The 14,216-nt window shown below is 36.6% G+C and overlaps 1 protein-coding gene across 2 annotated transcripts in view; it reads right to left on the reverse strand.

The window, feature by feature from the left end:
• The window catches only part of CCDC39 (coiled-coil domain 39 molecular ruler complex subunit), a 50,703-nt gene extending 37,545 nt beyond the window's left edge, over positions 1–13,158 (reverse strand). For both annotated transcript variants that reach the window (XM_081235800.1, XM_081235799.1), the window contains exons 1-6: positions 12,918–13,158; positions 6,653–6,772; positions 4,846–4,992; positions 3,549–3,707; positions 2,211–2,303; positions 1,987–2,115 (exon numbers count right to left, since the gene is read on the reverse strand). In XM_081235800.1, the coding sequence (XP_081091926.1) occupies positions 1,987–2,115; positions 2,211–2,303; positions 3,549–3,707; positions 4,846–4,992; positions 6,653–6,772; positions 12,918–13,007 (738 nt within the window). In that variant the 5' untranslated portion in view covers positions 13,008–13,158. The remainder of the gene's footprint in view (positions 1–1,986; positions 2,116–2,210; positions 2,304–3,548; positions 3,708–4,845; positions 4,993–6,652; positions 6,773–12,917) is intronic.
• Between the last annotated feature and the right edge of the window lie 1,058 nt (positions 13,159–14,216).

The raw sequence follows: 14,216 nt of genomic DNA on the forward strand, positions 1-14,216 counted from the left end.
AATCGGGCCTAAAAAGATAAATGGGGATGCATAAATACTCTAACATGGTTAAGGTGCAGGGTGGGAGGGCGGGGATGGAATGGGGACATAATAAGAAAGGTTGGAGACAGATGATAGGGATTAGGCTGGAAAGGTAGAGGTTAAGGCCAAATGGTGAAGAATTCAACTTTTCAGTTGCCATGTTAAAGAGGGTCAGCTTTTAAGCAACATGGAATAAAGATTTTAGAGCTGGGGAATAAAAAGATCATATATGGTTTTTACGGGTGATTCTGATGGCAATATGTTAACTGAATTGGAGGGAGAAGGAAAATTTACCCTAAAATATATTTCCTCCAAGTTTTCTGGAATAGGGTCCCATCAAACAACTAATCCCAGGAGATTGGGTCAGGGGAGAGTATGTGTTCTAAAATCAGTAAGTTTTAGAAATGCTGCATATAATATTGTACATATTAGCATATTAAATCAATATATATCTGAGATTTACTGCATTTTAAAAAACATTTTAAATTTGTTTAATCTAGTATTCCCATCTATATAACAATTAACATTCTATAATTGTAACATTCCATCTATCTACTATGTTCATTCAACCTTAGGAGGTCAAAACTTCCTAAGTTTATATGTGTCAAATGATTATTCTAGAATTTCTTGCCTTATATTAATTTTTCTACCACTTAATCAGATGTTTTAATTCCTACTTCAGTGTTCACATTTTTTAACAGGGCAATCTATTCAGAGTTAAGTTTTCATACAGGTGATGCCACCGAAATCAGAAATACCACAAGTTGAGAGCCAGTTGTTAAACACTTAGAAGCATCCCACTACCTATGGAACAATTTCTTGTTTCCCTCCCTAGTCTTTTTCAATACATACAGCCAGGAAATGTCACCCCATAAATAAGGAACCACTGAGGATATGACCTGAGAGCTACAAGCTGTGGATTCCGCCAAATCAGCAGGCTGAGTCAATTTAGCTGCAGGGTTGTATGAGAATTTGATTATGGATCTGCAGTCTTAGATCTGACACATTTGATTTACACAGAGGAAGCAGTCAGGACTTGATGTTTGAAAGCAGTATGAAGCCAAGAAAGAGAAACCAACATCAGCATTAAGAAATAAGAGGAACTCATAGTTAAGATTGGGTCTCCCAAGTCCCTCCTTAGGGAGGTGTAAGCCATTTTATTGACAAAATGTTGATTACTTACAGAAGTTTAAAATAAAGAAATCACATTTTACATATAAGTTACATTTAACAAGTAAACCACATCCAGATATCAGAGTTCCAAACTCCCAGTGACCTGAGCTGCTTGCCAATGCCTTTCCATGGAGTATATTCAGAATGGAAGTTCGCCCATTTTCTCATCTGCCTTCTTTCCTCTTCAATTCCTTCTCCTTCCCAGCTTTCCATCATCTTCCTATTTTCACTCACCACTATTATACCCCTTAATGATTTCCCAAAGAAGTTCTCCTAAATTACCTCTGAAAGTAGCAAAAGATAACACTAGGTCTGTGTTTAATCAGTGTGTTCCTCCCTTTCTGAGCTTTCACCCCATCATGGGTACCTCAGTTTCAAAAGGGAAAATTTATTGCAGTCCTTCTTTCTTGGCTATCCATGAGGCTCCTTTCCCTACACCTTTGATTAGCACACAAATAGCACACATGTTAAATCCAAGGCACCTTGGACAACCATGTATAAGTCAGGGCATTGGTTTTACTGCAATAACATTATCTGTTGATCTTCTCTTGTCCCACATTTCAGAGATGTCAGGATCCAGTCTTCGGCATTATATCCATAAGTAAATAATCTTCATAAAATCTCATTTCTAAATGGATACAGGGTCAACTTTGAAAAACATTTACCAAAACTATTGAATCCTGCTACAAAAGTGACTTTCAAATAACAGTGTGATTTACATTTGAAATGAATGAGTTAAATACAAAAGAGATAAATACAGCTGAACTTGCAGGGACCAAACAACTACTTTACCAAGGCACAGTTATCGATGTCTCTATCTCTCTTCTGCATCTGTTCTATTGTGTTCTCCCACTGTTGAATGAGTTCTTGCCTTTCATTATGAATCTTACGAAAATCTTGGGCTGCTTTATCCAATTCTAACTGTCAAATGAAGACCAAATAGTATTTCTGTGAATTTAAGTGCTTTTTAAACATCACTTTGACAACTAAGAAATAAAAATCTTTACTAAACCAACCTGTGCACTTAGAGTCTCTGCGAGTTCATTGTCAAGTACCTTTCTTCTCTGATTACATTCCACAGTCAGTCTTTCTAACTGCAGGGTCAGTGCCTATGATGTAATTACATGCAAAAATATTCATAATTATCATTTTATTAACATAAAAGCTGTTAGCATATCTCACATTAAGTATTATACATATACATATTATATTATACATATTTATTTGACATCTAAAATAACTACAAAATAATACATATATTCTTTTTTTTAAATTGTGTGCAGACAATTTATTTTATTTATTTATTTATTTTTTGCTTTATAACAAATTTAATCAGTTATACATATACATATGTTCCCATATCCCCTCCCTTTTGCGTCTCCCTCCCACCCTCTCTATCCCACCCCTCCAGGCGGTCACAAAGCACCAAGCTGATCTCCCTGTGCTATGCGGCTGCTTCCCAGTAGCTATCTACCTTACGTTTGGTAGTGTATATATGTCCATGCCGCTCTTTCACTTTGTCACAGCTTACCCTTCCCCCTCCCCATATCCTCAAGTCCATTCTCTAGTAGGTCTGTGTCTTTATTCCTGTCTTACCCCTATGTTCTTCATGACATTTTTTTTTCTTAAATTCCATATATATGTGTCAGCATACAGTATTTGTCTTTCTCTTTCTGACTTACTTCACTCTGTATGACAGACTCTAGGTCTATATCTAAAATAACTACAAAATAATACATATATTCTTTATCTTCTAGACCCATAGTGCTGCAATGATAACCCAACTGTTTCTAAAAAGACTTTTAATACTTTTTAAAGTAAGTTAGAAAAAAGATTAAACAATAATTTGCCACCTAAAATTATTTTAACTAATGCATGTGGTATTAATCTATTAGAAAATAGCATGTTTCATGTTACTAAAATATTACCAGATTTAACTACAAGTAGATTTTTAAGTAACAGTTATAATATATTAAATAATTAATAGCACTATAGTCTCAAATCAGCAAAAACTATCTGTAACATTCAAACTAATAGAAGTTAAAATACTTATACATAGTTCTAGTACAAAACTTTCTTTTCTGAAATGCTTTTGAGAAACCTTCTCAATCAGGATTCTTAACCGGGAGTCCAGAGATCCCTAAATGGACAAAGGGCTTCAGAGGATCTGTAAAACTTGCAGCAAAATTTTGTGGATATTTGAGTATAGTCATTTTTCTAGAGACAGGATAATTGGCTTTATTAGACCCAAAACGTTTAAAAACTACTTTAAAATTATAAGTACAATTTAGATTAAATGGTTGATATATTACAGATTCAGAGAAAATCTAACACTACAATTTATAATATCTTACCCTAATTTTATTATCATCCTGTCGTGCATACTTCTGAAGAGTGAGGGCATCACTATCTTTATGAGCCGATTCTTCCAGCCATGCCTCCAGTGCTTGCTGGTCCCAGTTCATCTGACATTTCAAACCATCCAGTTTTTGAGTAGTTTTAAATATGTAATTCTAATTTCCAAAGAGAGGGGGCATGGGGAAATTACAAAACATTATTTACTGTACAAATTAAAATAAAACATGGGCTTCCCTGGTGGCGCAGTGGTTGGGGGTCCGCCTGCCGATGCAGGAGACGTGGGTTCGTGCCCCAGTCTGGGAGGATCCCGCGTGCCGCGGAGCGGCTGGGCCCGTGAGCCATGGACGCTGGGCCTGCGCGTCTGGAGCCTGTGTTCCGCGGCGGGAGGGGCCACAGCAGTGAGAGGCCTGCGTACCGCCAAAAAAAAAAAAAAAAAAAAAGGCTTCAGGGTAGCTCCCCTAGAGCAATCTCATTAGTCACTCCACCAAAACTACCCCAAGCTGATACACAACCTTAATAAAAATAATGTACTTGATATGCTAACTCAAGCCCAAGACAAGTCCCCTTCAGCCCCATTTCCAATCAGATTGCTGCCTCTATATAGAAATTTTGGAAGCATGTCTATTTAAAATAAATACAGTAGTTAAGCAGATAAAAATATTTCTGCCAATGTATTCATTTAACAAATCTAGGTTCACAAGAAGAAAACAGATCAATATGCAAACACATACAAATTAATATATGTATGCATATGTATACATGCATGTATACATATAGAGATACAGATATATACATTTCCATAAGTATATACATATGTAAAGATAAGAATTGAATTTGGAAAGAGCTCCCAGCCCGGTAACTAAAAACTAAGAAAGAAAAAAATAGGTTACAGTAGTTTAATATTAGAATCACCAGCTGATAATATGAAAAGTAAAAATTTTAACTGAACAATGAAATTCAAAATTACAAGTGGCTTTTTTTAATGTAGCTTTTAAAAATGGAGCACTTATAAATTATGCCTAGTGTGGTATATAACAGGCAGCCGGCATGGTAGTTTGCACATAGTAAGGCTCAATGACTATTTTGGTAAATGAATATTGAGAAAATAAATGTAACATTCTATCACTGTTGATTCAAATTACAGCTCCACGTGAGTTTCATTGTCCAAAAAACAATGTAAGTGAATGTCAGGAAACTAAAGAATGCCTTTGCCGTATGGGAAAAAAAAAAGTTTATTTGGTGAGGGAAGGAGGAACAATAGCACACAATTTTAAGTAACATTTCAACACATACTTCCTTATCACTTTTCTTTTCCCGTATTGAAGTTATCTCATTTTCCAGTCGTTGCATTTCATCCTTCACTCGGCCCAGTTCTCTTTCAGCAATCATCTTAAAATGTTCTTCACTTTCAATCTCATGCTCCCTGGCTTTGCAAAGAGACTACAGAATAATATACAAGACAGAAACTTTTTAAATTTTAATATTATAAAATATTCATAATAATCCACTAGACAGAAAATAACAAAGTTCCCACAAAATGCTTAGATCAAGTACTATTAATTCCACTTCTCTGAAACCTACACCACATTAGACTTTGTGATTCAGTGTAGTCGGTGTTGCTTACTAGTTGTAAGAAGTCAGTTCATGGAATATGCTAGGAAAAAATGTTGTCAGCAGTTTTCAGTTATTATGTTGGTCTCGGGAAACTGCTGAAAACCAAAATTTATATACTGAGACTTTAAAAGATATAATTCATTTATTTAAAAATAAAAAATGAAACTAAAAATACTTAGGAAATGGTATGTTTATAAGAATTGATCACATATTCTATTTAACAGAGATAATTTTAAAGTAATTATGTAAACAGTGATGGTTATAAATATGTCCTAGAGTATATTAATATACAGTGATGCCTTTGTGTTAAGTTTTACTTAATAAAATCGTATTTGTTGACTACTGATCTTGTAGGGCTTCAAAGTTATCACCATTTGTATTATTTTTACATTATTAAGGCTGTTAGTGTTGAAGGAAGTTTACTGTCTTTTGTCTCTATTGTCCTACTTAATTGAGGCTTGGCTATAATGAAATACACCTACAGAAAATCTCCGTTTCTCAATTCCCCAACTCAGTGGTTTAACAACTTGAAGAAAAGATGTTGTTCCAAACTGCTTATTAGTTACTAAATCACATCAGGATACAAAAATCTTGAGATTGTTTTTGAAAGTTCATTAAATTTATAACTTTCTAATAAGACTTGTAAAAACCCATAAAACAGTTACTTACCTATATTAAGTATAAATTGGTATTTAAAACATGACTTTTTTCATTTTTAAGAATTACATACTTCTTCAAAGGAAAGTTGATGCATTTTTTAAAAAATAGTTTCAGATGGAAGTTAGTAAACTCTCCAATGCTGATTTACAGAGCTTTCAGATTTCCTGGGCATCATCAGGGAAAGAGATTCTACACATGAATAGATTGTCCATAAAACAGATGTTTACTTAATTAATCACTTTGTTTTAATTTTTATTATTTGTGTTAATATTTCTAAAATGCACTGTACTGTTCCCAGTTACCTTAGTTTCCTGAATATAATTTTACTTTTCTATTACCTCAGAATCATCATTATAAAATTCAATTCTTAAACTATGCTAAAATACCATCGTGTCCTAAGGGCTACTGAAGTGTGTGGACTATTTGCCTCCACTCAAAATGGCTCCAGGGTGTTGTGCTGAAAAATTTTAAAGTAGACAGAAACTCTATTATGTGTTTTATTAGGTCTGCTTCCACTTAACGCCATAGTTTCTCACTGCCATCACTGTATCCTTCTCATAAAATCAGCTGACTAATATTATATCAGACTGTTTGAATGATGATTTCTCTTTTCAAATGAACTAATTATTCCTTGAATTTGGTGGCAGTAGAGTTCCTAAAAGTCTTTTTTCTACCTACTTTCAGGTTCAAGGTTATGTTCATAATTATTGAGTTATGCGAAAGTCTCCTATAATATCTCTAAAATCAAATCATAGATGTAAATGCAATGTGAAATGTTCCATGACTACACATGATATAATCAATGTGAATTTCAACATTATTGTACCTGGGTAAATAAGAACTCTTGCTTAACATTTTTGAAGTGAGAAGTCATAGCATTAATTCGATCTTCATAGTCACGTAGCTGATCTTGAAAGCTTGACCTTTCATCCCGCAGCTTTGACAACTGTAAATAATAAATTCTATGATTAACCGAAGTCCTAGTAAGTTTTTACCATATTAAAAGGATCTAAAATCAAAAGAAAATTAAATCCTCATTTACTTCACTTCTTGCAATATCCATTTAAACTTCTAATATCTACTAATCTTTTAAATATTATAAAATAGCTCTGTGGGAAAATTAGCACCATATTAAAAGAGAATAGAAATCTCTCTCCGATTTACAGCGTTAGCAGGTCCACTGCTAAAATGCACTTTAATAAGATTCTATTCTGTAAACCACAAGATAGCTAAAGTAGACAGAGCATAGCAACAAGATGTAACAAAAACACACAGCATGAAACATAAATTTGAAAAGTAGCTGTACATGAAGCATAATAGCTCCTCCCTGAACTCCTATTCAAAACCAACAGACTTAGGCTAAGCTTAACAGAACAGAACAACTAACTCTCACATGCTTAAAACCTGTTTCTTAATAAATTTTGTGTGCCTTTTGAATAAGAACCCTGAGTAGAAACAAAACATTGTAAATGCAAGCAAACAAACAAACCTTTAGGAAATTATAACACAGATTCTCAGGACCACTAGAGTATGTCACCCCTCGAAGCAGTATAAAAGCTCAACAACAAAAAATATGCTTCCTTAGTGTTTGGAGCTGTGGTTCCCCATGTTGGGGCTACAACCCAGGAGGTACACAACACCATCCACTAAAATGCAGAAGAAATATTTGAATTTTTAATGAAGGAAGAAAAAAAATAAATACTAATTTACTCATTTGTTATGTCCTATATTTTATTAAACTTACTAAGTACAGGTGACACTTGAACAACCTGGGTTTGAACTGTGGTTTCACTTATATGGGGATTTTTTTTTTCAATAAATATCGTACCTATATTTTCATTTTACAGATCTTTAACTAAGTGTGGGGAAAAGTTTGTGTTTGCTTAGAGATCACAATATGGGGAATCAAAAGAACTAAGGTTTGATTCCTGATTCTATCCAAACTGTTTCAGCTTCCTGCCCTTGGGTGAGTCATTTATCAGTTCCCTGTTTTTGAGACAGAGATAGCAGTACTCAAATTTTCCACTGCTGGGGGGGGGGCGGGGAGGGCAGGTAGCACCCCCTAACCCTCACACTGTTCAAGGTCAACTGTAATAATAAATATGTATTTTTTGCTTTTTATTTCATTAATTTCAGTTTTTATTTTAATTCTCTTTTTTACTTTATTGTTCTTTTTTAAAACTTATTAAGAGGAGTTCTTAGTTTCTTTACTTTTTGTCTTACTAATTTTTATGACCTAAATATTTGTCACCCCCAAATTCATATATTGAAACCCTAATCCCCAATGTGATATTATCTGGAGGTGGAGCCCTTGAGAGGTAAGTAGGTTTAAACTATGACATGAGGGTAAGACCCTCATAATGGGATTAGTGTCCTTATAAGAAGAGGAAGAGAGACCAGAGCTCACTCTCTCTCTTAGCCATGTGAGAACAGAGCCAGAAGGCAGCCATCTACAAGCCAGAAAGAGGGCTCTCATAGGTACTCAGCTATGATGGCACCCTGATCCTGACTTCTAGCCTTCATAATTGTGAGAAATAAATGTCTGCTTTTTAAGTCACTCAGTCTATGTTACTCTGGTGTAGTAACCCAAGCTAAGACACTGATCTAAAATAAAGGCAGTTAAGGCTATAAGTTTTCTCTAAGATTTTTGCCGTTTCCCGTGGGTGTGGGTATGAAGCAGTCTCCTTTTATTGTTTTCTAAAAGGTGATTTTTTCCTTTCAATTTCTCTTTGATATAAAGCTATCCAGAAATATATTTCTGAGAAACTCACCTAAGTATCAATATTTAAGATGGGCCTCTTAGTCGGCTCAGGCTGCCATAACAAAATATCATAGACTGGGTGGCTAAAACATGGAAATTTATTTCTCACAGTTCTGGAGGCTAGGGGGTCCAAAATCAAGATGCCAGATAATTCCGTTCCAGTGAAACTTCTCTTCCTGACTTGCAGATGGCTGCCTTCACAAAGACCTCATATGACAGAAAGAGCCCTGGTCTCTCTTCTTCTCATAAGGACAGTAATCCCATGCTCCCCCTTCCCCGTCATCATGACCTCATGTAAACCTAATTACCTCCCAAAGGCCCCACCTCTAAATACCATCACACGGGGGCGGGGCGGGGCGGGGCGGGGTTTAGGACTTCAACATATGAATGGGGCAGGGGTGGGGGGGAAGGCACGCAAGTATTCAGTTCCTAACAATGGCGGATAATTTTTTAAATTGTTTATTATAAATTCTATTGGCTTATGATCAGAAAATGTGACCTATAAATTTTCCATCACTCATTTTTAAATTGTTATAAAATATATAAAACATAAAATTTACCATTTTAATCCTTTCTCAGTGTACGTTAAGTACAGTGGCATTACGTACATCCACATGTTGTACAACCATCACCACCATCCATTTCCAGAAATCTTTTATCTTCCCAAACTGAAACTCTGTACCCATTAAATACCAACTCCCCATTCCCCTTACCCCAGCCCCTGGAAATCACCATTCTCCTTTGTGTCTCTACAAATTTGACTACTCTAGGTTATCTCGTATAAGTGGAACCATACAGTATGTCCTTTTGTGTCCAGCTTATTTCACTTAGCCTACTGTATTTAAGGTTGATCACTCATTTTTAGGTTTTTGTTCTGGTCTACTACATAATCTACCTTTGTAAATGCTTTATGAACATATCCTACTTAAGGGATATGTGTTCTCTATGTTCTTATTTTTGTTGTATTAGTCATATCTTTTATATCTCTATTTTTGTCTATTAGAGTTGTCTAATTCTGAGGAAGTAAATATTGAAGTATCTCACTACATATTTTTGTCAAGGCCTACTTGCATTTATAATAGCTTTTACTTTTACATATTTAGCTGTTGTGTTGTTTGGTGCTTTATCACTTTTATTTTCTTCATCAAGATTATTTTCTTCATTATGATTTTTATCATTGCATAATGAACCCAGAGCAAAAGCATCTGCTTTTTAAATGAAAGCATAATGATTAACTCTCCACAACTTGATAATTCCTTCCCCATAGAGTTCCCAGATAACATTTTATTGCCTCTTTCTTCAATATAAAATGACATGCAAGGACCACCAGATATATAATGAAAACTTACATAATGTGAGGGACATCAAGATAAACAAACAAAAAGATCCCAAAGAAAACAGATAATTCAGGACACAAAAGACAAGAACTAAACACACACACACAGACACACACACTCAGAGAGATTGTAAATGATAATGTACTCCTAAAACAAGACCATGTGATACAAAAAAGCAATAAGCAAATAACCTGAAAATTAAAAATATGATTGATATAGTTGCCAAAATTAAAATTTCTATGTAAAGATGAAATAAAACCCTAAAAGCTTCCAGAGATTAAAAAAGTAAGCTACAAAGAAATGAAAATCATTTTAATATCAGATTACTCACCAACAACACTGCTGAAAGATAATAGGGCAATACTTTCCAGATTCTGTGGAAAAATTATTTTTATTCTAGGATCTTCTACCCAGCCAAATTACCATCATATGTGAAGACAGTCACAGTGTTTACCCCCCATAGACCCTTCTTAGGGAGACACAAGAAAGTATTTCATTAAAATAAGGGAATAGGGGCTTCCCTGGTGGCGCAGTGGTTGAGAGTCCGCCTGCCGATGCAGGGGACGCGGGTTTGTGCCCCGGTCCGGGAGGATCCCACATGCCGCGGAGCGGCTGGGCCCGTGAGCCATGGCCGCTGGGCCTGCGTGTCCGGAGCCTGTGCTCCACAACGGGAGAAGCCACAACAGTGAGAGGCCCGCGTACCGCAAAAAAAATAATAAATAAATAAATAAATAAAATAAGGGAATAATAATCTGAGAAAAAAGAAGCTATGTGATGTAGGAAATAGAGCATCAACCCAGTAAAGGAAAGGGAATTCTCAAGTTAACATCTGGGAAATAGGCCCGTGGGAAAATAGTCCATACTGGGAAACACAGGACTCCAGGAGGAAGGAGTAGGGGGAGAGAGAAAGTATCTTGAAGATCTGATACTACGATTTAAGGAATATAAATGTAAAATCGGCAATGCAAGGAACCAGACTGGCAGCAAGGGATGTGAGGAATTGAAAGCACAGTACTGTGGGTCCTTCTTGAAACCCACACATGGATAGTACCCAACCAGTCAAAAGATGAATCAAAGTGAAAAATTCAAAAAAAGGTAAACTTAGTAAAAGTGGCTGCATGAACAACCATTAAATCATTTCAAATATAAAACTAAGACTAAACACTTGGAGTAAATTAAGGGCCCTGAATAGAATGAAAATAAAATAAACCTTGATACTATAAAAATAATAAAACCACTATTTTAATGGGGAAAAGAAGGGGGCAGGAAGGGTAAGAGAGCTAATTTCTTCATTTCAAAGATGAGAAATGAAAGATCAGGGAGTCAACCCATACTGTCTACAAATGAAGCAAAGAAGTTTTTTTAAAACAATTAATTTAACCATTTAGTTTTTCTTAATGTTAAAGAAATCTTTCAGCAACCACTATCTCTTATAACCAAGTAATGCTCACTGAAATTCAACAATTCCATCATTTTCTCCTTTTAAACACAAGTAAAATTAAATTTAAATTTCTATGTTAAAAGCAGCACATGTAATAGGATCCCAGTTTTATAATACTCCTGTCTTTTCTGTGTGTATACCTGTAGACCATGATGTCTGGGATATTTGTTTAAAGCCATGATAGCCACTTCTACGGTCAACAGTGAGTACTTTGGGGAGGGAATATCTTGAATTTTTTATTTTATACCCTTCTCTTCTGTTTGAATATCTTAAACTTTCAAGAGTTGCTTTTTTAATATTAGAGTTTATTCAAGTGAAGTGATTATGGCCCTCATTATTCTTTTTATTGCTCTTTAATATTTTTTTAAAATAGCTATTACAAGTAATATGTATATAAAGTCCTGTGAGACAAATATTATGGCAATAATACCAAAAACTAACGTTTGAATGGAACTTAACCTATATTAAAGTCCTTAGAGCTGTATAACAACCCTGTGAGATAATTATTTTACTTATCTCCAGTTTACAGAAGAAAAAGTGGACTCAGTGCTGGTACACAGGATCAGAACCCAAGACTGGATACTTATTATTAGTCCTCAGTACTCAGTGCTAGATTTCTTATATTTCCTAATGCTGTCCTTCACTTAAAACAAAAACCAAAATCTGAAGCCATCTACATTAGATATAAGTAAATAAGTCAGAAGAGTTTGAAAAACATATTTTCGAAAAACAAAGTGGAGGATTTTCATTTTCATTTCTCAGAGGAGAGAAGACCTTCTCTTCCATTCTCTAAAGTAGGGTAAACATCATCGGTCTTCTTGGACCCTCTTCCACACGACACATTGCCATGTGATGGAACTTTAGACTGACTGCTAACTGGTTTTCAAAGTTTCCTGAGCTGGTTGCAATTTTATTTTTAACAACGACCATGCATTGGTTGCAAGCTGGTGTAAAGTACTCCTTACAAAAATATTTTATATATTTCTGTGACAACTTAATCCTCACTTTGAAAAGCTGTAAATTGCACATTATACATACTTACTAGAACATCCCTCTTGAAAACATTTCTTCGAGTCACTTTAAACATCATAGGCAGTAACTCAAAAAGAAATGTCAACCATAACATGTTTTGTTTACAAACATCCGCAAATAACTGTTGCTACGCAAACCTCAGAAGTCCCTTTGCAAACTGCGCTTAATTCTGAGGAAGGAAAAAGCGGGCGCGAGAACCAGCCTTCCCTCTACTGCTCAGGGGGCTAGAAATGAGTGCAAGGAGTGGAAGAGGAGGAGGGAGTAAAGATTCAAGCTTTATAGTTGTGAATATCAATTATAGTTTCAGTTTGATTGATTGATTGATTTTAATGCTTTAGCAAGTACCGAAAAGGGCTAGCAGGTGAGGGAGGAAGGAGATGCTGCCGGAGAGAGGTAGACCGAGAAGAGATGGGATTAGGGAAAGAACGGAGAGAAATAAAAGTGTTGGGGTATTTCTGCCAACTAGAAAACGTCCCCCAACAGACCCCTTCTTCCCCCGCCTCCTTCACCTGATCCTTACCAGATCTTCCAGTATCTTGTTCTCCTCGTTCGCCACCGGGATGGCGAACCCTTCCTCCCAATTCAGCTCCGCCAGGAATTCACTACTCATGATGACAAACAGATAGGGGGCCTCAGAAAAGGTGCAGAGGTAAGATCCACCTTCTCGTATCGCCCGTGAGCGGCACCTGAGGCAACCCCAGGAACTCGCAAAGCTCCGGGGTAGTTGCTACTGGAGCTCTAACAACCGTTTATCGCCCTTAGTTACCAAACAGGAAGCGCTCAGGTCCCCCGGCAAATCTTCCGGTTGAGAACTCCTTCCCAGGATCCAGTGCAACTTTTTCTTCTTGGGCACCCAGAGAAGCGAATCAACTTACTCCTCCAGAGGTTCCTTGGGATTGCCAGGTACCGGCCCAACAGTCCTTCAATGTGCGGCTCCGGTTAGCCCCTTCGGCGCTCCCGGGAGGTATAAAATCGGTGGCGCCTGCAGTCTCCGGGGGACCACAGGGCACCGGACCTGCATTGCGCTACGCAGCTGCGATCGCGGGCGGAAGATGAGCGCTAACGAGAAGAATAAACCTAGCTTTCCTTTCAAGTGGCGTTTGTTGAGTTTCATTAGTAGATGAAATCTTGTAGGCTGAAGTAGACAGGTATTTTGAGCACAATTCACTCCCTAGAATCATTGCTGGATGTTTTGATCTTCGTCTGTTTTAACTTCTGGTTTCCCACCCAATGTTCTTCTGCCCGGTTGCAGAGTCCTAGTTGACCGCAGTCGTGAACTGCCCCGAGATGGCAAACCTGCAGCGCAGAGTTCCCACACCTTTATTTCCTTTTTTTTTTTTTTTTGGTCCAGGCAGCATGTGGGATCTTAGTTCCCCCACCAGGGATCAAACCCGTGCCCCCTGCAATGGAAGCGCAGTGTCTCAACCACTGGACCGCCAGGGAAGTCCTTATTTTCTTTACATTTTCATTTGTTAGCATTTACACATCTTTAATTCCACACAAACACCTATATTTCTTCCTAAACTCGAAAAAGTCTAACCGCTTTAGACTGGCAAGCACTTTACTAATTCACTCATTTGAATTAACTGCTTGGCACCGGTAGGAGTTTGAGTTTATGACCCGTGACCGGTAGGAGTTTGAGTTTATGACCCGTGTTTTATGTACCCGCTTCTCAGAACTGGAAAGCACAAAACAGTGAACTAACCTAATCCTTTCATTTCCTAGATATATGAACTGAAGCTCCCTGAGTTGAAGCGGGTAAAGTAAGCAGGACCTAAACTAGGAAACAGGTCTCAAACTATGCTGTCTGCAATGAGAG

Source organism: Mesoplodon bidens (genome assembly GCF_964165515.1).
Source record: "Mesoplodon bidens genome assembly, chromosome: 5".
Lineage (NCBI taxonomy): Eukaryota > Metazoa > Chordata > Mammalia > Artiodactyla > Ziphiidae > Mesoplodon > Mesoplodon bidens.